Source organism: Syngnathoides biaculeatus, chromosome 22 (genome assembly GCF_019802595.1).
Source record: "Syngnathoides biaculeatus isolate LvHL_M chromosome 22, ASM1980259v1, whole genome shotgun sequence".
NCBI lineage: Eukaryota > Metazoa > Chordata > Actinopteri > Syngnathiformes > Syngnathidae > Syngnathoides > Syngnathoides biaculeatus.
The window spans coordinates 16,975,784-17,002,509 of record NC_084661.1 but is presented as its reverse complement, the minus strand read 5'-3'; the positions used below and the strand labels follow the sequence as shown (position 1 = coordinate 17,002,509).

At 45.6% G+C, this 26,726-nt stretch overlaps 1 protein-coding gene across 2 annotated transcripts in view; it reads right to left on the bottom strand.

Annotated features, from left to right (window-relative positions):
- Positions 1–24,257, bottom strand: part of LOC133495911 (disintegrin and metalloproteinase domain-containing protein 12) — a 35,252-nt gene extending 10,995 nt beyond the window's left edge. Inside the window, exons 1-7 of one of the 2 annotated variants that reach the window (XM_061810964.1) lie at positions 23,897–24,257; positions 15,934–16,046; positions 15,437–15,510; positions 4,375–4,453; positions 3,229–3,308; positions 2,456–2,642; positions 196–261 (exon numbers count right to left, since the gene is read on the bottom strand). In XM_061810964.1, the coding sequence (XP_061666948.1) occupies positions 196–261; positions 2,456–2,642; positions 3,229–3,308; positions 4,375–4,453; positions 15,437–15,510; positions 15,934–16,046; positions 23,897–23,975 (678 nt within the window). In that variant the 5' untranslated portion in view covers positions 23,976–24,257. Of the gene's footprint in view, positions 1–195; positions 262–2,455; positions 2,643–3,228; positions 3,309–4,374; positions 4,454–15,436; positions 15,511–15,933; positions 16,047–19,610; positions 19,766–23,896 lie in introns of those variants that run through there. The other variant, XM_061810965.1, reaches the window with a different exon arrangement.
- Positions 24,258–26,726: the final 2,469 nt, after the last annotated feature.

The following is a 26,726-nucleotide window of genomic DNA, read 5'->3' as shown; positions in this document are numbered from 1 at the left end:
GAAAGCTCAAAAAATGCTTTATAAAGCCATTTTTTTTCCCCGGCTTGGAACGCATTATTTCTTTTTCCTTTCATTTTCATGGGAAATATCGATTTGGATTTCGAACAAATCACTTCTCGAAGCGCCTTCTGGAACAGATTGTGGTCGAGAACCAAGGTTGTACTTTTCGAAGGAGACGACGATGACGACGCTTACCTCGCGGTTGTCGGCTACGATGACCAGCTCCACGAACTTGGTGGTGGTCTGGATGTGACGCTTGTGCTGTAACGGAGAATTTCAGAGATAGCAAGTTCAATTTTGGTGCTGAACAGGACCGCACGTGCCCCAGATACAACTTGCCACCCGGGAGCCGAGGTCACGAACCCCAATAATCCGACTTGGGAGCCCGAAACGAAGCCGTTTTCTCGACAACTTTCACCACGGGGGACTCTCGCGCCTCGGAGGTTTAAAGAGCCGATAAAACAGCAAGATGATCGGAAATAGCAGCAAAAACGTGCGCGTGGTGTCGCCTTTCGCCAGAGATTCAGGATGAGTCTTCTCTTGCCACTTTTTTTTTTTTTTTGTGTGTGTGTGTTTTTGTGTTCCAGCTGCCAGGACGTTTCTTATCTCGGGAGCCTCAAGCGGGGTGGCTTATTAAAGAAGTCCCCCGGCTTATCAAAGAAGTCCTCGTCAACGCAACTCGTCTTTTTATTTTTATTAAGTTTACGTTTTTCTAATATTAGAAGAAACTTTCTATTCTGTTGTTGAAAGCTTGAGTGTAGCAAACTCATTTTTTAAAAAATGTTATAGTTTAGTATAGGATAGCTTTAGATGTATAATATTAATTATTTGTATTGTTAATTTACTGTAGTTTATGGATTCTTAAAAATGTGTTATTTTATTCAGGAATTAAAATGTATATAAAGTGTTCCTGTAATTCATCATGTACGAAAAAACTACCGTATTTGACATTGTCGATTTGCTCAACTTTTTTTAAATAATTTAATTTTCTCTTTAATTTTTTTTAGATGTATTAAGGTTAAATCTTTAACTAAATTATTATTAATAAGTGTGTGATAGCTCATTACTCCTAATTAAAATAAATATTTAAATTTCTGATTTACTTACTAAACTGATGCCATGTTTCATTAAGTAATAATTTGTTTGCAGTACATACATATTTTTAATGATTTATTGCAACAATTTACTAATATTTTTAATTTGTAACATTCACTTAATTAGGTATTATTTACAATGAGGGTTTTTATTGTATACACTTTTATAAAAAAAATATAATGTATCATTCATGAAGAAAAGCACATTACTTTCCTAATCTGTATGGCGTATAATTTCAGTTGTGTTATTTATTATCAGTGTTTTAACTTATTGTATAGCCGCATTCTAATAGTAAAATCTTAAACAAAACATTCTTATTATTGATCATTTATTCATACAAGCTACCTCAATCGAACTCTTGAAGTAAGCCATGGCGAATATCCAATTCTTGATCAAGGTTCCCAATGGGGGGGAAAAAAAAAACAAAACAAAATCATATTTATTGCTACGGCATTGTTAACGGCTGCTATTAATCATCATCTTCATCAAATGACTTCAAGATGGGAGAATTGTGAAAGACATTGAAATGTTTTGAAGAGCCACATGTCTGGCGCGCGTCCCCAGAACGACGCAAACATCCAGAGAACCATTTGCAAAAGATGGAAATCAGTTTTGGAGGCGGGCGGAAAGTCCCTCGGCTGGCGTGCGGCGCAGATGGCCATCGCAAGCGGTTCCCGCTTATCGCCATCAATCGCACGTCACGTGGCGCCAGCGTGAGGTGGGCTAGCTAAAAGCAGACGCGTGCGGCCTTGCGAGGGGCAAACGCCGGCCGCGGTTTGGCGCCACTCCGCCAGCTTTTTGTCCACCCACGCCGTCTCGTCCGAGTGATCCTAATGGCCGCATTAAATCCACCGGAAGGGTCGGCTAAATTATTCAAATGAGCGGCGGCGCCATGGAATATAAAAGTCGCCCTCTTGAATTACTGACGCTACCTACAAAGCAGATTTTCCACGGGGTTGGATTCAAGCAAATTGCATCACACCTCGGTCTATATAACAATTTAAAAGTCATATTTGAACATTTTGGACAGAACGAGAAGAGCTAACAAGCAAGGTTAGGAGGAGCACAATTTTACTCGAGAGGAGACTAGGGACATAAAAAGTGCCATTGCAGCAAAGTGGAGATTGTGGACTTCACTATGACACCGAAACCTCAGTACATTTTGAGCCAATCTAGTTCCGTGGAGTTGAAAATATTGCCATTTCAAAGAAAAAAAAAAAAAAAAAATCGAGCGCTGCAGTCGGGTTTCAAAACATATCGCACAATTTGCTGATTTTTGGCAGTCTCCTCTTGAATAAAAACGGGCCGCTGTGGGAAAGGCGGAGGCCGTAATGGCGCTGACTATTTCGGTAATCCTCACCCTGGTGCTGAAGGATTTGAAAGGGTTGCGGTCCGGCGGCGGAACGGGCTCTAACACGTCGAAGTTATGTCCGCAGGTGCCGCGCGGCAAGCGGAGGTGCCGCGTTGCGTAGATCCAGTGAGTTCCGCGGGCGCCGCGGGCCGCCGGCTCCACCACGTACGATCTGCTGTCCACCGATATCAAGCCCCTGCACACGCGGCAACGACATTTGGCTTTCACCCAGAACCTCTCGCCTCGCCTTAACACTTTAGTTGGACAAAATGAGCCTTTCAAGACAAGGTTAGCGTTTAAAATTTGTATTTGTAGGGTTTCCGGGCCAGGTTAAGGTTTCAAATTGGGGTTTTGTGATGGGTTTAGGATTCAAATTCGGATTAAAGTTTGAAAGTCGGGTTTTCTGGCCTGGGATAGGTTTTCAAGATAGAGTTAGAGTTTTAAATGGGGGATTTAAGTCTGGGTTAAGTGTTTTCAAGTGGGGTGTCAAAAAAGATTCGGTTTTCAAGACAGGAGTGTGGTTTCAAGATAGGGTTTGTAACTATGGCGTCAAGTCAAGGTTAGAGTTTCAGGTTCAAGTTTTAAGTCTGTATTAGGGTTTCAAATCAGTTTTTAAATTCGGGTTTCACGTTTATGATTTCATTCCAGCAGTGGGGTTTTCAAAGTGCTATGTGAAATCAGGATGAATTTTCAAATGAGTTTTTCTGTTTCAAGGTTTGGAATGAGCGCTTGAAGGATCTGAAGCTTGACAATATTCAAGGAAGAAAGGCCGGCGAACTCACTTGAGTGTGGCGTTGCAGGTGCTGATGCTGACGTCAGAGTCCGGGTGACGCTCCACTTGGCCGTGGTAGTAGCAGTGAGCCTGGCGGAACGCCACAAGACCATTTTTATATGCGCAGCTGACATCTTCAGGAGGAAAGATGAGTCATGTGACCAGACTAAACGCCACTTCCTGGAGAAGAATCCTGTTTAAACCCAACTCTCTTGAAACTCTAAATTGAAATCCTTAACCCCGGCCTGAAACCCAAACTTTTGTTTGAAAATTAAAGCCTAGATTTCATAGTTTACTTACGAAAAACTTCACATTTCTTTGAAAGCCAAGCTGTTTTTTAAAACCCTAACCGAGACTTCAAACTCGAACTTTACACCCAACACTAACCCCAAATCTCTTCTGAGACTATAAATCCAGACCATAAACCCGGCCAGAAACCCAATTTTGACACCCAAGTCTGGCCTGAAAGCCAAAACTTTGCCCCAAAACCCTACTTTGAAGCCCCAACCCTCATTTTTAAAACTGACCTCTTGCTTGAGAGACTAATCGAAAAGCCAGAGGTTGAAACCGACAAACAGTTTTCATCCAAAAGAAGGAGCAGCTGCGAGAGTGAAACGTCACTTGCTAATTTGGAGATGGAAAGCGATGTCTTGTGACGGCCATATTTGAAATCAAAAGCCGAGCATGTGTGTTTTAAACAAGAACAAGAAGAGCTTCTGCATATTTCATCTCCTTTGACTTTTCAGGCACACTTAAGTCTCCGATCCAACACTTCCACTCCACCCAATGTTTTTTTTAACGTTATCCATTATGAACGAGTTAAACCCCCCCAAAAATCCCGCGAGTCGCTTTTCTGGCCTGTGTCGGACTTTTTCCTCATCAAATATGAATTTTGCGAGCACGGGAAGTGAAGATTATGACATTTTCTTGAAAATATACCTATTTTCCTCTCAAACATGACCCGGTACTTTTATTACTTCAGTATTTATCTTCAAAAAATGTATTCCCATAAAAATCATTTTCTTTTTTTCTCAAAATATGACATTTTTTGTGGTATTTGTTTTTTCCTCTTAATGTGGCTCTTACCCATTTGTAATGTTACACATGTGGGTTAAGATTTTCAAAAAAATTTTAAATAAAAATAAAACTCCCATACCAAAGAGTTGTGCGTGTCTGTGACTGCGGTGCCGTCGTGCAGGTAATGAGTTTCTTTATAGTTGCTTGCAAACAATCCCCTGGAATAAAAATAAGAACAACAAATGATCAGCGATGACTTCAAGGAACGTCTCAACAAAAAAATACAAAAATTGCGCTTTGGGGCCTGAGAGAAAGTTCTAGTGGAGTCAAACATCTTCAGAGAGGCCACACCGCTTTAAGGATGCATAAATTGAAAATATACATATATTTGAGTTTTTATGTGCTGATTTTTAAAACAGGCAACCAACAATAAAAAAAAAAAAAACTTAGAGCCCAAGCTAGCGCTGTGTCAACAAGCTAACTGCGGTAAACGGGAAAATAGCGAGCACTCATCTGAATAACGTTCAAACCATTTGTGGTAAACATCAACAGACTTTATGTTAAGTTTTAAACAAAACAAACTAGCACTAAGCTAACACGCCACGCTAACCCACTCACTGTGGGAAATCATTTTAACCGCTTGGTTAATAATCAACTAGGTCGCGTTTTAACCAAGAGAAACAAGCTACCATCAGGCTAACAAAGCTAGCTACGCGGCTAGCTGTAATAAAAGGGAAAATGGGGACACAGTGGAATATTTTTAACACACACACAATTGGTCGACATCAACAGATTGTTGTCACCGAGGCAACGTGCTTGCTGTCGAGGTCGTGTAAGGGGAAACATCCAGCACGCTGTGCTACAAATGCGGGGTTGTGCGTCCCGACCCAGGGATGTAAAGTAATGGAAAAACACGCTCTTCCACCTGGCCAGTTTCCACTCTCCGGATGTAACTTTTGATGTGCTGATGATTAGCAGATAAGATTTGGCGGCGCGCGGCGACTGAACACCACAATGGCGAACTGAACGGAATAACTTTGGTCCTTCTCGGACGGACTCACTAAGAGAATCCAGCTGCCTCACAGAGTTTTCCTCTTTTCCTGTACTTTCATGCTGTAATCAGATAAGTAGGACTACCACTCTTGTATTGATTTGGTCCCACACCACCTTTGGCAGGTTTATGGTTCTGCACTGTGCGACTCCCAAGAAGCTCCAGGTTTGGATGAGGTCTGACCAAATCAACCAGGTAAAGATCACATCTGGAAGTTTGGACTAAGTCAACTGTACTAAGAACATCTTTAGGTGCGAACTGGACAAATCCCTGCTTGTTGTTCACATTTGGTCACGATTTTCTCCTTAATCGCTGACATGAGGAGAGCATTTTTCCCCGCAAATGATTCTCATCCACAACAAAAACACATCTTTGCGGTTCCAGCCTTGAGACACAATGGGACCTCCAAAATAAACGTAAAAAAAGTGAGCCGTAAAAATACGTTGTCAGCGGATTAAAGAGTTCAAAGTCCTCAGGACACTTTTGATGTACTCTGTTGGAACACGCTGAGAGAAACAACAACAAATGCTTACGCGAAGACGAGCCAGAGCAGAGTGAGGGGAAAACGAGCGTTTCCGGCACAACAACTGGCAGGTGGTTTAAATACCAATAGAAAGCCTCGGGGGAGATATTAGAGAAGACGAGAGACGAACAAAACGATTGTCACGGGGGGTAAAAGCTGAGTGGTTTTGGCATCCAGGAATCACAAGTTCAATCCCTTTCTGGCACTTTTGTCAGCTGCTTTGATAACCGGGCTACAGAAAAAAAAAAAAGCCTTACCTTGCGCTAATCCCTCGCAATCAAACAGGAGTGACGATTGTCAATTGACCTTTTTTAGCGCATTAACACCGGCGCCTTCGTTGCTGCTTGTCGATTTTCCGGGGCTGCGCGTCTCGTTAAATCCAGACAACGCAAACCCCAGGAATTTCTGGACTACATTTTCCCAAAGTACAGTGATCGTGACAAATGTGAGGGGGCATTAAGTGCGTAAAACTTCTAGCGCGGATCAAACGGAAATATGTGGAGCGGATGAAATCATTTAGAGTTATGCGACCCATAAAAGCAAATCTTGGAAGGGCAATTAATGCAATAAAAAGGCATCAGAAAGACTCTGGAGGAAATGCGCATTTAATCATATCCCGGCTTCACTTGCGGGGGGGGGGGGGGGGAGTTGTGAATGCTGACCTGTTACCCAAGGAAAAAAAATGTTCTGGGATTGAATCATTTTTCCAGAAGCCCGGGAAGAGATCCAGTCTTGCTGGCTGCGATGAGTCTGACATCAGAGCCAAGTAGAGCAGAGAGACAATTCCCAGAGGTTACCCAGATCCCGACGTGTTTCCGTGTTGCCAACACAGCCCACCGGACACTTTTTTGTAGGCAGGTGCTGCAGATGCTCTGCGACTGCTTGATTTGGTCCACATGTGCCAGAAGTGGTCTTGGAGAGGTTGATTTGGTCCCCATTGTATGCTTCCAAATGAATTCTGGCACATCCCAAATCAATTGGTCTGCGCCCACCTGTCAAAGGTCATCACAGACCAGTTGATTTGGTCCACATTAGACCGTTCCAAACAAACTTCAGCACAAACCAAATTAATTGGTCTGACATGACCTGCCAAAAATGGTTTTGGACTGGTCGATATGTTCCACATTGTACGGTTCCAAGTGAAAATACTGGAGACAGGTGGTCTCAAGCCGGTTAATTTGGTCTAAATCATCAGTCCAAGGTCTCCTTTGACATACAGGTTGACTGATTTTGTACCATACTCTGACTGTCAATGGTGGCTAAGCATATCTGGTATTTATTAAAAGTACGGAAGTTTGAGTTTGGAATTTAAAAAAAAAAGTTACAGCAGATGCTTTTGGACTTTTTGTTCAGGAAAGGAGTGAACCGCCGCGAGAAAGCCAGCTCCGTTCATTACGTCGGCCTCATTATTATTCTCAACACCCGCTTGGCATCGCAGAGCAGCGCGGCGGTCAGGCGCGATAGCCATTAGCATCCGCGGCGACCCAATTATGGCACTGACAGTCGCCTCCAGATTGATGCGGTTGAGCCCGGCCACGGCCCTGAAAATCAATAAAGTGTCATCTCCGTCCAGGACAGATGACTCAACGGATCCCCATCGCGGGCAGGGCAGTGATGGATACTGCCGCCCTCAACAAAAGGACGAAATGATTGGAATCGGGAGAAGAAGATACAGCCGACGACGAAATATGGAGATACGCAGATCGAGGTCAGTTGCCGGCTAATCAAAAGCGCATAAGATAAGAGTTTTCTCATTCGGCCGATTAACTGCACACAACGCGGTCCGTCGGCTACGTCTGATTACAAAACCAGGTGAGGTGCTCCGACCTTGTGGAAGGGACTTGCTTGAGTTGAGCCCAGTCATCGAGCTTCGTCGCCAAGCTCCGCCCACACGCGTCGAGGAAAATGACGTTTCGCAATTTAGCGTCCACCCGCTGTCTAGTACGGAAGTAAAGTTAGGTCGTGATCGCGTTCAACCAAAGTGGCAGAGAGTCCCTGTGTGCTCTGGGGCATTTTTGTGCGTCGACTCATGATAGATGTGTCTCCCAAATCTCATGACTCCAAGTAGAACTGGTCACAAGGGCTGAATTTTCCACAGATTCAAGGGCTTGCGACGCAGCCAATTTTCAAGGTTCTTATCTGAGACCTTGAGCAAACGCGAGTTTTCACCGGCTCGAATACGTCGGAAAAATGCTTTTGTGTGGTAAAGCCTTCAAATTGAATGAATTTCAAGAGGGGGGCCTTGGAACGCCGTGCATCGGGAATGCATTCACGCTTTCCAGTTTGTGACAGCCCGATTGAAATTTGGAATAAAGTCACTTTTTGCCAGAAAAATTCAACAGAAATTACCCTCATAATGACAACGTGAATGAAAATAATACGTTTTTTGTTTTGCAAATGTTATTAAAATAAAAGACTGACAACTTGCATGTACATGACTGGAACTTTGCTTGGGAATTTGCTACTGCACCTTTGGCAGTAATTCCAGCCTCAAGTCCTGAATGGATCACTGGTGGCGAAGTGCTCCATCCTCCCAGATGTCCCCATCGTTTCTGTTTGTAATCTTTTTAATCTGCGCTCTCGCCCGATTTGGCGAAAGAGCGGCGGTCAGCGGTGGTGCAGCCGTGACTACTACGCGCTACCGATGGCGTGTACAGTACGTGCTCACACTCGGCTTCGAGCGTCTTTGGGGGAGCGAGGACAGCTTACCACAGATCGAGCGATGCGTTCTTGGTCGTCAGCGAGAAATCACGCGAGGGAGACTGATGTCATTCTTGTGAAAGGCGCCCGGTTCAAAGTTAGCAGTGAGCGCCCTGAAGAAAAAAACGATTGTTTTTGTTGGAAATCAAAAACGGCCGTGATGTTTTGCGAGGGTTATTCAAGGGACAGCATCGTAGCAGAGATGCCGCGGGAACACAATTTTGCTACTCTGCAAAAGAAAAACACGAGACGATGACAAATGACAACATATGGAAAGTGAAAATGGAGGGACAGAAATATCGAACAGCCCCACATCCAGTTTCACTTAACATACGATTTGGTAGGCATTAGATGATGAACAACTTAAGATATTTTTATAGTCAGCGATAATGCGATAAGTCAAGTCGAAGTTGTCTTCAAAGTAGTGCCGACTTGTGGCGATCGGAATAGCTTGAGCTAGCGACGCTAACCACTTTCCTCAACTACTATTAGCTTATTTTCATACTCTTGGACCCATGCAGACCAACGAATGACGACGACTGGCGTTGTGTCGCTGGTTGGACGTCTTGCTGATCCGCAGAGTTCTTACGCTCTGGCGACAGGAGCAGGCGGACAAGTTGAAAGTCCAATTAGAAGACGACGTGGCCAAAACTCAAGGAGCGATTCGTCGACTAAAAGCCATAAAGTGTCGATGGGGAGCAGTGAAGCCGACTCGACGTCTTGTCGACTAACAGGTTCAAAACCTAGTAGGAATTTCTATGATTGATGAACCCGGATGATGAATTTGGTTTGAAGACGAGACTTCTGGGTCATTGCGAACATTTTTCAAAATGGAGGTCTTCCTCAAGATTTTCTTTAGTTGCTAACAAATTTGAACAGATGGGCGACGCCAAATTGGCAACTGTTTTGAGTTTTTGGTGGTCTTGGACGGCGGTTCGTGCTTTGGAAGAAAACCACAGAGTCGATCGCGCCGTACAGTGCCAAAGACATGGCGTCCATTGACAAGTTACAAAAGCAGTGATTTATCTGCAAGTGGGAAATTTTTGACACAAAGTATGTGCTTTCGAGCAACACATATTTTGCCGCAAAATTTAAAAGCTTGTTTTGTATCAGGAGAAATGAGAAAAAAAAAAAAAAAAAAACTAAAAACCTTATTACTAAACCCTGGTAACTGTGACAGAAATACCAAAAACATTTGACTGCAGGAAAGAACCCGCCTGTCTTTACTCGAACTTCGAGGCAAAATTCAAATAATTAAGGCGGGAATAAAAATCAACTCATCCTCCCTTTATGTTTTTCACGCTCTGCGACGTCGTCCATTTTTGTGGTTAATATCACATTTTGATGTATTACGTGAGCTCGGTCGCCCACTAAACCAGCCGTCTTTCTGATCCAACTCTTGAGAATGTGCAGAAAATAAGCCTCGGAGGAAGAAGGGGAAAAACAGGGAAATCGGAGGGAGAGCACAACACGCCGGGTCCAATTTATTGGCGGGCACATTAGTCAACGCGTAAATCTTCACCGGCGTCTGTTCAATTAGATTTTGCTGACAAAAGAGGCTCTTGAAACCACGCTGCTTTCAATCAGGTCTCGACGTGGCATCGCCAGTAATTCGCCAGTGGCGCAGCGCGACGTCGTCCATCATCTTCGGGCTCATTAATCCGAAGGAACGCTGTTAAATTATTCGACGCCGTGCGCAAACATGACTTTGACCAAGACCCAAATATCCGTTGTTTTCAGGAACGGGAACCCAGACGAGTAACTGAAATTGCATTTCCATCTCGTCTTGTAAAGAATACGCAATAACGGGGCGAGGGGGGGGGGGGGGACACACTTCATATTAATATTTTAAAACTTCTTTGGACTGAACCAAATTCAACCCCGAGCAACTTTGGAAACGTATTCATTATGAAAGGGGACTAATCGTGACCAAGGCTTGATACGGTCGTGCTGCTTCAAAATATGGCGGAGGCCTCGGCTGGTGGTTTGGATTAATAATGATCCCTGCGCATTTTTTAAAATTGAACATTCATTGAATGTGGTTTAGGTTTCGCAAATGAAGGACAGACTAGCCGCAGTCGGAGGAGCGTGACTGACGTCTGCCGGGTCTGAGCGATATGGATTCGAGTAAATAAATGTTTTAAAAAGAACATTTAGCAAAACTGTAAAACAGTTTCCACCACTCACTTTAGCAGGATCCCAAATGTGGCTGAGGCGGAAAACTTTTGAAAGTGCGATTCATTACGTCGCCTCTGCCAGCAGACCTTCGCTTCGGACGGGACCGCTCACAGAAAGGTTAGCGGTTGGCGGTGAAACGACGGACGGGAGGAGTCTGGAAGCCTCTATTTATCTTTGTGACAGAGCGCGACTGGGGGCGAGCGATTGTCTTTTACGGTCAGCGGCCGCAGAGGTGCCGGCGTGCCTGCACAAAATGAAATCTAACTGGGATTTATTCGGAGAGTTGCCGAGAATCGGTCAGGATTCGGACGTTCCGGCGACGTAAACCTTCCCGTAACCCCGCAACTGCTGTCAAAACGCAACTAATGTACCGCCTGCCCGGGGGCATTTCCACTCATTTCTGGCCAGTCCAATTATTCGGTTGTCGATGACTCCCTGCAGACGCCGCCCAATGTGGTCTGCTGTACTTCCCGGGTCCTCCGAGGAGCCGGTTTTATTTGGCCAAATGTTTACGCAAGTGGACTCATCGCAGACACCCTGGGAGGACGACGCGGTTTGACAGGACGCACGTTGTTATGTGACCAACCACAACACCATCGTGACAGGAAGCTTAACTGGGAAAACTGGTTAGTACTACAGTAACACTAATAATACAAGACGATATAATAATGTGGCATATAATATGATATAATGTTCCAAGCAATGCAATTTTATGATATACATGACTTGACAATGCGGTGCGGAACAGTAAGCAAGTGATACTCCATCCATCCATTTTCTACCGCGTTTTTGGGTAGGGTCGCGGGGAAAGCAGATTCAGCAGGGACACCCGGACTTCCCTTTCCCAAGCCACTTCTCCCAGCTCTTCCGGAGGGATCACGAGGCGTTCCCAGGCCAGCCGAGAGACATAGTCTCTCCAGCGTGTCCTGGGTCGACCCCGAGGTCTCTTTCCGGTGGGACATGCCCAGAACACCTCCGGGAGGCATCTGAATTCGATGCCCCAGCCACCTCATCTAGCTCCTCTCAATGCGGAGGAGCAGCGGCTCGATACTGAGCCCCTCCCGGATGACCGAGCTTCTCACCCTATGATACTGAAATGTACGAATAGTAATCACCTATTCCACAGTCATATTTGAATTGCAAATTATCTTTTTGTAAATTTTGCTTATTATCGTGATGTTTGAAGCAACTGACCCAGTAGATGAGCGCAAGTGGGGGTCTTCAAAGTCTGATCTTGCCCTTTTCTTTCTTCTGGAGCCCAAACATGAAGACCGCACTCGACAAGTCTTCTACTCCTCAACCCTGCACCAGCTGCCACTCCAAAAAAAAAAAAAACAACCAAAAAAAAAAAAAAAAAAAAAAAAACGAAGGCCTCGCATAATTAACCGGGGACGGCGCGGTCCACCTTGTTAAGTAAGCGTCGCTCTGAGCATCAAAATAATTGGAACTTCTGAGACGCTAATTCAAAAGAGCGCATTGCCCTGACTGCAAAAACCTTTTGAAGGAAGCAGTTAAAAGGAAGAGAGACACGAGGCTAATGAATCGAGAGTGCAGGATCGCAGTTCATTGGCCATCAGAATGTCTTAACTGCACAGGTTTAAGTCACATTTTAAAATTCTTCAGCACCATGCAGGTGTGAAAAGAAGTGAGCAGCCTTGCAAGTCGACTAAACAAACCTCAAAGTCAAACGAAGGGAGAGAAAGCCGCAAAAGTCCCACAAGATGGTGGCAAAGAACTGAAAGACGATCATAAAGCGTCAACGGCATGCTTTGAGCATGTACACAATGACGAACAAAGGGAACGTCAGGGACTGGATTCAGCAGTTAAATTATTCAACACAAACAAAGATACTTCACGAGGTTCAGCAAACGCAGAACACGATGATGAGCTGATGTGTTAAACCACTGCAGTGGAAAGCCAAGAACAGCGAAGAGTCGCGCGATGTCGAAGTCAATGTACCGGGGGCTGGTATCAGCAGCCTGATACCCATACCTGGTATCGGTACTCACCCATCCCGAAATTAAACCTAACATCAACAACATCGAGATGCCCCAAGATGGAACCAATAGATACAACTCCATGCGATTTGATCAAACGCAAAGCGGTACGAAGCTGCGACTGTCCAGTCCCGGAAGCCAATCCCAGTCCGGGCGGGCAAAAGGTCATCTGAAGCGCCCTCTTATCTGACAGCCACCGAAACAAAAAGCAGATGGCCGCTCCGCCCTCCGGGGTCGTTAAACTCGGCGAGAGCATCCGCAGCCGCCCCAACGAGCGGCCCGGGGCCCCCCCGGCCGGCCGGGCCCCCGGGTGCCGATCTGGCAGCGCGTTGCAAAAGCAAACACGGCCGCGGCGCTCCAAACACGCCGCCTGAAGGTCTCCAGCTTGGCCCGAATGAGACGCGATGCCCCCCCCACCAACGATCAGTGCTCAGAAAGCGGAACTCATTTGAGACTGCCGATGAAGCTAAAACACGACCGCAGTCTTCATGGAGACTGTAATACCAGACACGGAAATTGGACTTTTGAATAGTAAGGGCAGATGAAGTGTTACACTCCAGTCCTGAAGGGGGCGGTACTGCGGATTGCGGTTTGATGTCTGATTTTAGCAGAGCACTGCACTGAGACTGACCGACTGAGTTTTTACGTTTTTTCGAGATAGTCGCCCGATTCTTTGCTTTAACTTATGAGAAAAATTTTGACACAGTGTATGCTAGCAGTAAACGGAACTCAGTTTAATCACAATGAGCAGCAAATCGGTACACAGAGAATAATTCTTCCAAAAACGTCGGCTGTCGGCTCACTGAGTCAGTTTCAGTAATTCATAATTCGTTATATTGGTCGGTGGCGACGAGTCACCGACATCCTCGTCGTCGTCATCGTGTTGTTATTCCGCCAGTCACGAGGAAGCGAGACAGAAAGCTCGGAACGCGCTGCCCACGCCTTCTGTCACGTATGTGCGCTGCATATTTTTACATATTTGCCATTAAAACGAGCGTCGAAAAAGCCGCTTTGGGTCGCGGGGACTGCGCATTCCGCTCGGAGGGAAACCGCCAAACGGAAACAAAATCAGCTGGAACGCGTGAAATTGGATGATGAGAGCCTCGAGTACTTTCAAGTGGTCTTACGTAAGGGATGGACAAACTTTTGTGCTTTGATTTTTTTTTCTTTTTTTTTTTGTAAAGGGACAGAAGGGCCAGGGCGTCATTTGTAATCGTCATCATTCATTTCTTTAAAATGTATTTGACATTTTAAAAAATAACAATAATAAATCCATCAAAATGTTCAAATATATGTGATCTTACTCATATTTTCTGTATGTCTTTATTCACAATGAATCAATGACCCGAATTTCTGATGAGCAACCTGAATAGAAAATGAATAAATAGATGTAAAATATGCATATTCGTAATTGTAATTCTCTTTTTGTTCCAGTTGTAATTTGGAAAAAAAAAAACATTTCTACTCAATTAAGCATTTACAATATTTAAAGACAAATACAAAAAAAATGTCACAAATGTGTTTGATTATCATTTGTCTCGATGTGCCCTGCGATTGGCTGGCAACCTGTTCAGGGTGTAACCCCGCCTCCTGCCCGACGGGAGGTCGGGTAGGCTCTGGCACTCCCGCGCGACCCTCGTGAGTATCAGCGGCTAAGAAAATGGATAGTTAATGCTAAAAATGACGTAAAAATAATTTAAAACATCAATGCAAAATGAGTACGTTTAAGGGATTCCGTTTGAGGATAAATGAAATGATTTGGTCATGCATCCCAAAATTGAATCAGAATCAGCTCAAAGCCCCCCATCCCTCGCCCGCCAATTCCCCCCCCAAACATTTTTTTTTTTTGCGCGGCACTTCGCACCGGTCGGCGGCCTTTCCGCGCTTTCGAATGTCAAGGGGCCGCCGTCTGCCCCACCGTTTCCAAATGTCAGCAAACAAACGGCGTCCGTCCCGTGGCGAGAAAAAACTCCAGCGCCGCTTCCTCCGCAGTATGTTCACCTTCGCGCCGTCGCAAAATGGCGTCTCGGAGTGAGGCTGTCAACGTTAGCGCGTCCCTAAAATGAAATATTGTCGACGCTTCCATCAGAATCTGACGTGCAACATTTACAGTCCTTTTCACCGATGCACGGAGGCGCTAACTTCCAGATTCTTCCCATTTTGTCTATAAACTCTCCGCAATTCCCCCAAGAAGATTTCCCGGAATTCTGCGAGCACAGACGCACTTTTGTTCCCATTGCGTCTTTTCTCAAATTGGCTTTCTTCGGTTTTCTCATTGGCTGAAACAGCAAACGGGGGCGGGGTTGAGTAGGGGGGGGTTCCTGTTTCTTCGGCGAGCCGCAACGCGAACCTGCTGCGCCGACATTATTATGAGCTCGTCCGCGGCGCGTTGGCGGCTTGGCTCTGTGCCGCTGATGAACTCCAGATGTCCAAACACAGACAACTTCGGCAGCTCGGGGGGGGGGGGGGTTGAAAAAGATTTGAGTGAAAGTTTTCTCGCCGCGCCGTTCCGGAAAAAAGGCCCGCGAGCGACATTCTGGGGGCGTGGCGCTAACTTTGCCAAGGTGGGGGGAACTTCGCTCCATTCACGTCCGCACAATTTCACCTCGATCGTCGGACCAAAATGGTTGACTTCCTGTTCGTTTTTCAACCACTGAGACTTTTCCGTGCATCCCGTTACCGTAGACACGATGACCCGATTTCGTGTCGACCGGCGAAGTAATGTCGGGGGGGCGCTGAGGGAACAACTTACTGGTTTTTGTGCAGCGTCAAAAGCAGCCGTTCCCCTTCCGCCTCGATCAGCAGCTTCAGCGACGTCGGGTGACTCTGCGGGGGGGACACGGTCACCGTTAGTGGTGTCAGAAGTTGAAGCAGGTCAATATTTTGGAGAGGCATTGGAATACATGCGAGATGTATGTCATGATGATCAAAACGGTGTCAGAAGTGGGGTGTTTATGCAATATGTCACAAAATCTTTTCAAAATGGTGTCAGAAGTGGGCCTCGGTGTTAGAATGAAGTCGTCTACCTAACAAATAAAACCTTAATCTGGTCACACATTTTTACACATTTTTTGGAATAGTTCATGAGAAACATCAAATGAGTATCCCATTTCTGACACCTTTTGGGACATTTGTGTGCCTTAAGACTCCTAGCATTGTATTGAGAAACATAAATAATGGAGTAGTCCCACTTCTGCCACAATGTAGTACTTTCTGGGTATTGCCACGTGTGATTAGTACATTCCTCACCTGGGATTGGAGCAGGTGCATTGGTTTCCAGTCTTGTCCGACCAGTTGAAGAGGTACCGTAGTTTGGTAGAGTTTTTGTTTGGAAGCCGGTCCGAGTTCAAAGTCCCAACTCCCTACAAGAAAGAAAACCTGTGAGCGTCAGCATCAGTGAACATAGATGATGTGATGTGCGATCTGGTGTCAGAAGTTGGACTACAACTGCTCTGCCCTCGTCTCTGATATTGTTTGACATCGATCGGGTTCTTCGCGCAAGCTTACAGAAGCATCGCCTGGAGGAACATCTAAACATTTTTGGGTGGTACAGTGACCCGAACTGACTTTAGAAGTGGGACGCAGATAGAACGTGAATCCATGGTGTAAACCTGGTACAGTGTCAAGATTTTTGACACCTGGGAGACCTGAGTTCAAAGCCTAGTTAGATCGCGAGCTAGATAGATAGACAGACAGAAAGACAGATTTTGCCGCTGGGGCTGGAGTCCCTACAGCCGGGGTCCAGGACGCATTACAGGGATTAGTTTTGTTCCAAACAGGCTATTGGTTTTCTCTCGCTCACTCTTTGGATGCGTGCACCGAGACGACCCGGGCAACCGAAGGCTCCAATCGGTCGTCCCAGAATGTGATTCAAAAGCAGGAAGCGTCCTACTGAGTCTGACACGGCGAAATCCAAAGAAGAGTCCGAAGGGGTAATCAGCTCCTCCTCAGCAGGGGGGCCGTTTCAAGAACGCCGCATACGAACAGCAGCGGATCGGGTAGCCGTGTAAATACGCCAAATTGGTCGTTCACTCATCCTTGTCTCACAAGTGTAACATTGCATCAAAACAACGGGGGGGTTGCGGGACAGCTGGCGGGACTTTTGATGCGGAACTTGGCTCAGCACTCTCGATGTATTTGGCAGGATTTAACCTGGGCTGACAGACAGAAGAACGAAAAACGGAGTGACGGATTTTCTTCCAACTTTTGGAGCTGACTTCAGTCGCTGAGGTTGTTTAAGGTTTAAAAAGTTGCTAACGGTCACCACGCACCTAGCGCAGATACAACAGGGATGGCTGGAACGGGTATTCTTACTGGAGCGACAATTAGACAAAGCAACGTCATGCGGTCGGTTGTGAAATCGACTGTCCTGCGAGGACCCGTCGTCAGATATCTGCAACCAAGAATTTCAGTTCTTTGGACATTTGAAGTCGCAACGTCAAATGGATTTTGTAACGGGACAAAACGTAAGACCGACTGGACGAGGCGGAATTTGGGGTACTCCATTTGCGAATATTCGTGTCCCAACGAAGGGCTAAAGAACCTCAACGTGGTCTGGTACCAGCAATCGTGGTTTCCTGCTTCCGCGAGATCTGATCTGTAAATGGTTTCAAGCAAATGGAGTCCACGGTCCCGCCGGTCTGCCGTAGTTTTTTTTTTTTCTTCCTCCCTCGCTAATAAGCCACAGCTCTGCGGGGGCGACGCGGGCTCATCCACCCTCTAGTTTTCTGTCTTCCGTGACTCAGCCCGCTTAATTGCCGAGTCCGCTTATCATCCGACATTAATACCTCCCCGGCTGAGCTTTGTTCAGCGGGAGCAAAAACACCTCGGCCGCACTCAGCGGGAGGAGGGCATCATTAGCGGCGGAATGGCGCACCATCTCTTCTGGGGGGTGGGGGGGGGGTGGTGGGGGGGGGGGTTTAGACACGGCGAGGTCTGGGGAAGCGTTGGGTCAACACAAGGGAGGACGTCTTCTCTGAGGGTTGCGCTGAAAGACGTGAAATAGTTAGCGGGTTCATTTGTCCCTCGCAGAGCATCGCAGGGAGGAAATAAATAAAAGACGGACCCGGCCGGGTCTTATTTATACGTTCAATAAAAAAAGGAGCACGGAAGCAAAGCCGGGCTCTCGACACGATAAGCCCGCTTTATTGCGCCGGTGTGCGCGAAGACACCTCGTTCCCTTTATATTAGCAAAATAAATCTGCGCGAGTTGCCGGGCACTTCGGAGGTGAGGTGGGACTGAACCGGACCGACAAAATCCCGCTTTGTGACCATCTGTGAACGTGACGCAGGTCAAGAAAGATCGGGAGACCGCCGAGGCAATTGGACTACGTTGTTTTCCATTAGCTGCTCTTTGAATTAGCATCATTTGTTAGCGTCAGGCTTGTCAAGGACTCTTCGCCGCCCATGGATTAATGTTGCCTGAATTTGCTCTTGAGGGACTATAACGACTAAAATAAATGTTTGAAAAATTCCTCCATTTTTTTTTAGCGTGTGTACTATATGATAGTCAGGATTTCCTGCACTGTTTGCTGAAAGGGTTATGGCACTGAACAAAGATGCTATTTAGCGTTAGCATTAAGCTATAAGAGGAAAAGGCTACGTTGTAAATACACAAAGTTTAATTCCTTTTGTTTTATGTTTAGTTTGACAGAAAACTTCAACCTAAACGCTTGAAGTTTGTTTTTTGAACAAGTCCGCCTGCCCCCACTACGGCGCTCGTATCAAAGCCAAAACTCGGCCCAACGAGGTCCGGTACGGCGGAACGCTGGTATCTCAAAGCAGCGCAAACTGCACCTGCAAGCAACCCGCGCGACTCCACACATTAGACCCGCGGCGCAGACGGGAACCCGAACCAGAGAACTCCGAGGCAGACATGCCAACCACTACCCCAGCGTGCGTCTTGTCTGGGAATTTTCTTTCCTGGACGGAATCCCCTCATCCCAAAACCTCATCATTCATCATTCTGGTGCGGGTGTTGGCTTTTTGTTGCCTCAACTCGTTGATTGGGCCAGTTCCAACTCAACACCGTGCCCTAATTTATTCCACATGCGCTTCATTCGCGGCACATTTCCTCCTTGTGGTTCACGACCGAAAGCGTGTCCTCCCGTGCACTTATTTGTATACCGTACGACAGATTCCTGCTCTTCAGACAGGGTGCGAATCTGACATTTTTTTCCAGATCTTCAAATGTGACTTTGTAGTGTGTCCTTGTAGAATTTTTTTTTTTTTTTCCCCCTCTCTGAGAACTGTATTCATGACTACTTTGTCAACGTATCCCTTTTCAGGCTACAAGCAGCGGCCACGGCCGCACGTCGCCCACGCAAATACGTTGTCATTTCTTGCTGGTGACGGACGGCGACGTTTGGAGAAAAAAAAAACATAAATAATAAGTGTGTTGTTTGGATAGTGGAACAAAATAAGTGCGAGGAAAGGGCAGCAAGTGTGAATTATTGATGCATACGCAAAGGTCGCAAGTACCAATTGTGTTTGGAAGTGTTGAGCCAGATTCACACACAGCCAAAAAAAAAACAAACAAACAAAAAAAAAACATACAGTGGTATTTGCTTCTTTTTCTCAAAGATTTTTAGAAGAAGAGCTCTTTTTAGAGTGTCTTGTTGTCTGCCATGAGTGCGTATGCCGCAGAGGGAATGCCCCGGAACAACTCTGTGAGATATTCCCAGTTTACAGAGCGCACCTGTTTACAAGCCTCACCGAGTACATTTGTAAAGGAAATACCATTTGGTACATACATAGCTGTGTAAAAAAAAAAAAAAACGCAAGTGTCAACATTGACATCCACATTGAAACACGAGATATTTACAAAGAAAGACGGTACACAGAAAGAGTTTAACGCTAGCGTTAGCACTAAAGCTAGTGCTAGCGCTAGCTATAACGCTAACAGGGCCAATTAAAATAAAACTTACCGGTAAATATCACTGAGACACGCCAGTAAGACAGCAGCAACACACTAGCGCAGCGCTAACAGGGCCGGTAAAAACACTGATGAACAAAAAAAATAAGACCGGATAGCCATAACCATCGAGCGGTATTGCAACTGGTTGAAACCAGTTGGCCGCCATCTTGGTACTCCCTAAACGTGCGGAGGACATGATGTACATGTTGGATTGTGGTGGGGTTTTTGTCAAGGTTTGGCATGTAGAATTACAACTGATCGTGTGAACTTGACATTTTTTTTTCATTTCTGGGAACATGAAGGATTTTTAATTTGACTTGGTGAGCCAAAAAAGGCGAAGTGCAAAGGAAAGACATAGAACACCGTGAATACTAAGGAACCTCGCATTTTACCGAGGCCCCGATTTGCGTGACATGTTAACTTTTCCCAAAATACGCTGTGAAGCACTATCATCATAACATGGCAAAAAAATGAGCATTTTTTTGGTCATAAAAACATTCAATTTTAAGTCAATCAGTTACATATATTTTTGGAAATAAGGACTGGCAATAGGAAAATACATGTTAAACGCATTGTTCATTTGTTGTCTGTGTGACGTCCTATTTCACACAGAAAATGTAAACTTTTGTCTTTGCATTTGAAAATCAAATTCAATTTGCAGAGTTCTGTATTATGAAATTCATGAAAAATTTCGCTGAAAATGTGTTTTCTTGCTTATCCACTGAAGTATGTGAAAATATTGACATTGCTTTTTCCCGAAAAAAAAAAACGTCGACCTATAAAGGTCAAGCAGAGAGTGAACAGTGAACAACAACAACAAAAAACAAAACTTTGTTCATGTGAATTAAGCTTGCTTATTTTTTTTTTTTTTTGGGGGGGGTGACCCTATCTACTGTTTTGCTGGTTTTTGTGCTCAGGCTAAAAAGATGCCGGATATAAAAATATTGCTTTGGTGCCATCTTCATGCCAAGAATCTCTGTTGTACTGAAGGGAGGAGCTTCATTAGGTCAAGCCATAGCTATGTCTAATAGAAAAAAGTTCTTTCTTTCCATCCTGTGCTCCCTCTAGGCAATTGCAGACCGTTTTGTGTGTCCATCAATTAGTTTCCTACTTTTTTTTGTGTTTCTAGGAGAAAAATATTCCTTCCCAGAATAATTACTTAATATTAAAAAAAACATTTCTCAGGGCACACTGTTGTGCTTGGGAATCCCTGACGTCGCTTCCGTCTCATTTTGAAAAGGAAAGCAGGTCACGCAAATGGAACTTGATGAGGTTCTACTTATTTTTTCAAAATCCATAATTAGGGCATTTAACAGCAGGCTCCATCTAGCGGTAAATAACCTTTCATGATCTTTTTTTTTTTATGATTTAATTTCCGCGTACCCCCCACCTTTTTCGCGCAATGAACCCGTTCTCTGTCACACTAGCGGGACGTCGAACACGTGATCACAGTTCGGGGAAACGAACGGCCCCGCAGCTAAAATGTCATCTCGGCCTCAGCGAGAGGTTAATATTCTCCCAGACGGACGCGAGTGCCAGGCAAGCACCGCCGCCACCCGCCGACCCCCCCCCCCCCCCCCCCGCCGAAGGACGGCTTCTGGATAGCGAGTCGTGTGAAAAGTTCACGTTCGCGACGCGGATTTCATCTGCGGCGATTCTGGAAGCCGAGCGACCCGCCTGGCGCCCGTTAAAAGGGAAAGGCTGCAAAACCAGACAGCCGAGCGAGCTCGGCGGCTGCCAGGCCGCCGTAGGCTGGCAACCCCCTCGCCGCTTACCCCGCAAACGCGTCAGGTTGCTTGTCAATTTTAACCAAGACTGACACCCGCATGAACCTTTAAAGCTTATTTTTTTGGAAGCAAGAATGTTGTCTCCTTGACTCGCAACTTCCTCAATTTTGAAACTTTACGTTCACTGCCATTGACGGCTTTAGAAGTCAAATATCCGTGTTCAAGCGGCACGGTGGAGCAGCTGGTAAAGCGTTGGCCTCACAGTTCTGAGGCCCCGGGTTCGATCCTGGACGCGCCTGTGTGGAGTTTGCACTTTCTCCCCGTGCCTGCGTGGGTTTTCTCCGGGTGGGCACTCGGGTTTCCTCCCAGATCCCAAGAACACGCAACATTAACTGGACACGAAATTGCCCCGTCGGTGTGATCGTGAGTGCGGCTGTTTGTCTGTCTCTTTGTGCCCTGCGATTGGCTGGCGACCGGTTCAGGGTGTACCCCGCATCCTGCCCGTTGACAGCCGGGATAGGCTCCAGGACTCCCCGTGACCCTTGTGAGGATAATAAATGGAGAAGTAATTGTCCTGTGAATGCCTCGAATGTTGTTCCTTGTTCTTTCTTGTTCGGAATGTTGTACCAGGGCAGCACCGACCGCCGGAGAAAAATTCCTCGTGTGTTTTTACACACTTGGCCGTTAAAGAGGATTCTGATTCTGGTTCTGAATGCGGGCAAGGAGAGTCGCAGTCGCGATCCACTTGCAGATGTTTACGTAGCGGGACACAGTAAAAATGAGAATATTGGCAAATAGGTTCCGCTGTAGGCCACTACTCACCGCGTAATCGGCCGATGTCGCTGGCTAGGCCGCAACCTTAAAGAATCAAATCCGAGACGTGGACCGTCGGTCAGTCCGCAGTCGGACCGTCGGTCAGTCAGACTGTTGATTCGTCAGTCGGCAGACCGTCGGTCACGCAGTCAGTTGTTGGTCGGTTTAAAAAACTTGACATATGAGCGCAAACTAATCATCCCAATGATTTCCTACGCGGATTTTTTTAAAAATGGGTCTTGAAGTCGATCGATATCAAAGAAACAAAAAAAAAAAAGGACGACTGTGTTGCAAAACCCGCCGAAAAGGGTTCAACATTCGACGCTAAACGATGCACAAAGAAGAGAAGTCCAAACGGAGCTCCTTCTTTGATCCCCGCCTTAGTAATGAATTAATCGTGGCGCCGGCGTCGCATCCGCGCGAGCAGGTAAACAAAAACGAGGCCCTCGCGGCGGCTGCGTTGGAGACGAGCGGGCGAGGCGCCGTCCGGGCCGGAGCCATCAAGTCTTGATGAATAAATCAACGCTCGCCCTTGTTGCCTGCCTCTTAATTAACTCCCAAGATTCGTCAAGAAGAAGAAGAAGAAGAACGAGTGGCACAGATGTGAACATGTGGGAGGTTACTCGTCACCCGCACACGCGTTCATGTACAAACTCGTATGTGCACGCCAAAAATCGCATCCACGAGTGCGCAGACATAAAAATGACGAACCATCCGACCGGCTGCTCTGCATATTTTCACTCTCCTTCTTTTGTTCATCCATCCATCCATTTTCTCAGCCGATTATCCTCACAAGGGTCGCGGGAGCGCTGGAGCCTACCCCAGCTACACCCTGAACTAGTCGCTAGCCAAACGCGAGGCACACGGAGACAAACAATTGCACTCACAATCACACCTAGAGGCAATTTAGAGTGTCCAATCAATTTTGCATGTTTTTGGGATCTGGGAGGAAACCGGAGTGCCCGGAGAACACGCAAATTCCACACAGGCGGGGCCGGGATCGAACCCGGATCCTCAGAACTGTGAAGCGAACACTGCCCCACCGTGCCGCCCTGTTCATTTATTGATTGATTGATTGATTTTTTTGGGGGGGTGCAATATCACGAAAGGGTCAAACTATTAGGGACAGGTCTTATGGATGAACGGGTTATGTATTACGTACACAATTGCAAAATAAGTCAATCACTAAAAATAAGTTGTAATACATTTATTTCGATAATTTCGTTTATATGAATGAAAGTTTCATTTAATTTTTTGGGGGATCATCTGAGTTGTTTTATTTGTAAAGTATGATGTAATTAGAAACTGTGCAAAATTGTTGTTTTATTTCTAAATTAAGAATAATGTGTATTGATTTTATTTTCTTTTGTATGCGTTGCTACGACGATGTTGCAAGTGTAAATGTAAAATATGCAACTATTGTGATTTTTTTCAATGTGCATATTTCATTGACTCAATGACACCATTACACTTCATGAATCACATATATTTAATGTATTTTTCTGACTGTTTTTTTTTTCGCTTATTTTTTGATAAATATCCTTGATTGGCCACAATATTACTACGTATTATACTTACACTGTATTATATTATATTCTCCCAAAATATGAACATCTATTTCAAGCTGGAATGCTTCCGTGATGCCCCCCGTCCCATGCAGCCAACATATTCAATTTTCCATCTGCGTGCACAACGTCGCACGCGCGCTTTTGACTATCGGTGCCTCGTGCGCGTGCCACGCGCCCGCGCGTCTTACCTCCCGCGGGTGGACGCGCGCCCACGCGCGCACACGCCAGAAGTGCTGCGGTCAAAATCCCCAAGTTGCCGCCGGCCATGGCTGCCTTGGCTGCGCGGATCAGTGCGGCCGGAGCGTCACCTTCATCATCAGCATCATCAGCATCATCATCCTCGTCGCCTTGCGAGTCAAATGACGCCGTGGAACGTGATCAAGTTTGCGGGGAAATCCCGGAGACGGCGAGTCATTGTTGGCGAGTGCGCGCCCACAACAGCAACAAATCAAATAGGAAGAAAAGAGAAAACGTCGCAGGTGGGAGGAGGCGAAGGCAAGGACAGCGCGCAAAAAGAAAGAATGGAAGGAAGACAAGAAGAAGAGGAAGAAGTGGTTCGTGTCTTCTCGTGAGCGAACGACCATGTGCAAAAAACGAGACAAGCGGGGTCCTAAAGCCCGCCCGGCCGCCCGCCATCCAAAGCCAGCCAAAATCTGGGGCTGGGGGGGGGGCGCAAAAGTGGTGACTGCCACAATAAGACTGCAGGGGCGTGTCAAGGACCAAATATATCCATCCATCCATCCATCCATCCATCCATCCATCCATTTTCTTCGCCGTGCTGGAGCCCATCCCAGGTGGCACACCCTGAACTGGTCGCCAGCCGATCACAGGGCACATCGAGACCGACGGCCCGCAACGCACCATCAGACCTTGGGGGCAATGAATGTTGCATGTTTTTGGGGTGCGGGAGGAAACCGGAGTGCCCACCCGGAGGAATCCCACACAGGCACGGAGAGAACGTGCAAACTCCACACAGGCGGGCCCGGGTTCGAACCCGCTTTACCAGCTGCCACCGCCAAATATATCTTTTATTCAAATATGAACTCGAAAAGTCACGTTGCATAACTGCAGGCCGGCACGTGCATTGGTAGCCACGAACTTGTGCTCAAGCACTTACCCTTTGCACTGGGTGAAAAAATAAGGACCCTTTTTGCGAGAGCCATTTTTTTCTTCATTCAACATTTTTTTATTATATATTTATTAATACATACAGATATACTTATACACACGTACATATACATAAAAAATTAATTAATATTATTTATTTATATTTTTAAAAATGAGGGGAAAAAAAACCCTCTGCCATCAATATGAAGCAAAATATTTTGAAATCTCACAAGCATGTATTTGCACCACTGAACGGTATTACATATGACGTCGTGTTGACATAAAGACTCTCCCGTAAGCCGCAGTAATATTTGTCCTTTATCGCAGAGGATGCAGAATACGCGGCCGTCGCGTTGAAACGGTTTTTGGGTTCTGTGTGGCACGCGTTCGGGCCTGGCGGCGTGATACTAGGCCAGTGTGCGCTCGGACAAAGGCGCCATTCACGCCGGCCGCTCGTCGTTCGAATGCGGGAAGAGGTCACATTCCGCCATTTTGCCGCTTCACGGCTCGCCCGTCGGCTCGGCGAATTGCTTCCGTGACCGCGTTCGCCCGTATTCATGTCGTCTTTTCCCATTGAAATGCCCAAAATCTGAATTTGTAATCATAAAAAAAACAACAACTGAACAGTTCTGACCACATTTTTGTTTCCATCGCTTTAAATATTGGGCCGCCTGGGGGCAGTAGAATACTGACGGATGAATACGCGGCACATGTTGTCACCAGTAGGCTGAAGTTCCGAGTCATATTTTCATATATATTTTCATATTGTCTGGCTTCATGAGTCGCTGCATCATTTGTGTTCAAATAGACATTTCTAAAAGGGTTATAATGCAGCGACAGCGATGCTGTCTGTTAGCCCGTCTATGGCGTTTTTTTTTTTTAATTGTTCGAGACACAAATTCCAGCACGCATGCTCATCATGACGGGACACGCAAATTGATGGTTTGATCATTTCATTATTTTCCAGGCCACTCCAAATGATTTCAACAACTTTATTGATTTATGATTATTAATTATTGTCACTGATAGAAGAATTCACATTCATTCCCGTCGTAGGCCTCTCACTTGGTGCTCCTGTGTAGAATCTGATCCAGCAGTTTCTAGAAAAACACAAAATATGAAGACTTCAAACTAGGAACTCCAATTGCAAACTTCGGTGCTCCAAAGATGTGCGATATATTATATGAAATATTGCGATTCCAATGTGGACAAGGTTTGATACCAAAACCGTTTGTGACTTCTTTGCTGTGACAAATATGAGACAACACTGCCCTCTTGTGGAAAGAAAACAAATTGCAGTACAACGGCCCCGACACAAATAAAATGAACACGTTTGGTAGAAAATACACAAATATTTCAAGGTAAAAAAAATAAAAATAAATGAAAATGTAAAATTATATTTGCCAGAACTCCAAAACTGTGAAGTAAACGTGCTAACCATGAGCTCTTTGTGATGCTAAAATACAAAGCTAAAAATAGATTACATAAATAAAACTAGCTAGAAAATAATAAATCGAAATATACAAATATTTAATGAAAAATCCACAAGTATTAGAACGGGGTAACAAAAATATTCGGGGGAAAGATATTGTACCCAAAAAAAAAGTAAAACAAATATGAGCCAGAACCTTTGAGGCACCGTACAGCCAAAATATTACTTAAGATGAAAAATAGTGTCCACAAGTTTTGGAATAAAAGACAAAAAAAAAATGTTCCTGGAAAAGAAATTCAACCAACACACAAAAATAGATAAAAAGATGAATTATTATTTACGCAAAATATTTTAAAATACAGTGTGAAGGGGAAAAAATTCCTTCCTGTATATGAATTCATTTTTGTGTGTGTGTGCGCACCTTTTTGAAAAGCTCCACTCGCTGCCTATTGGTCAAACCGGCCTCCTCCTTCTCCTCC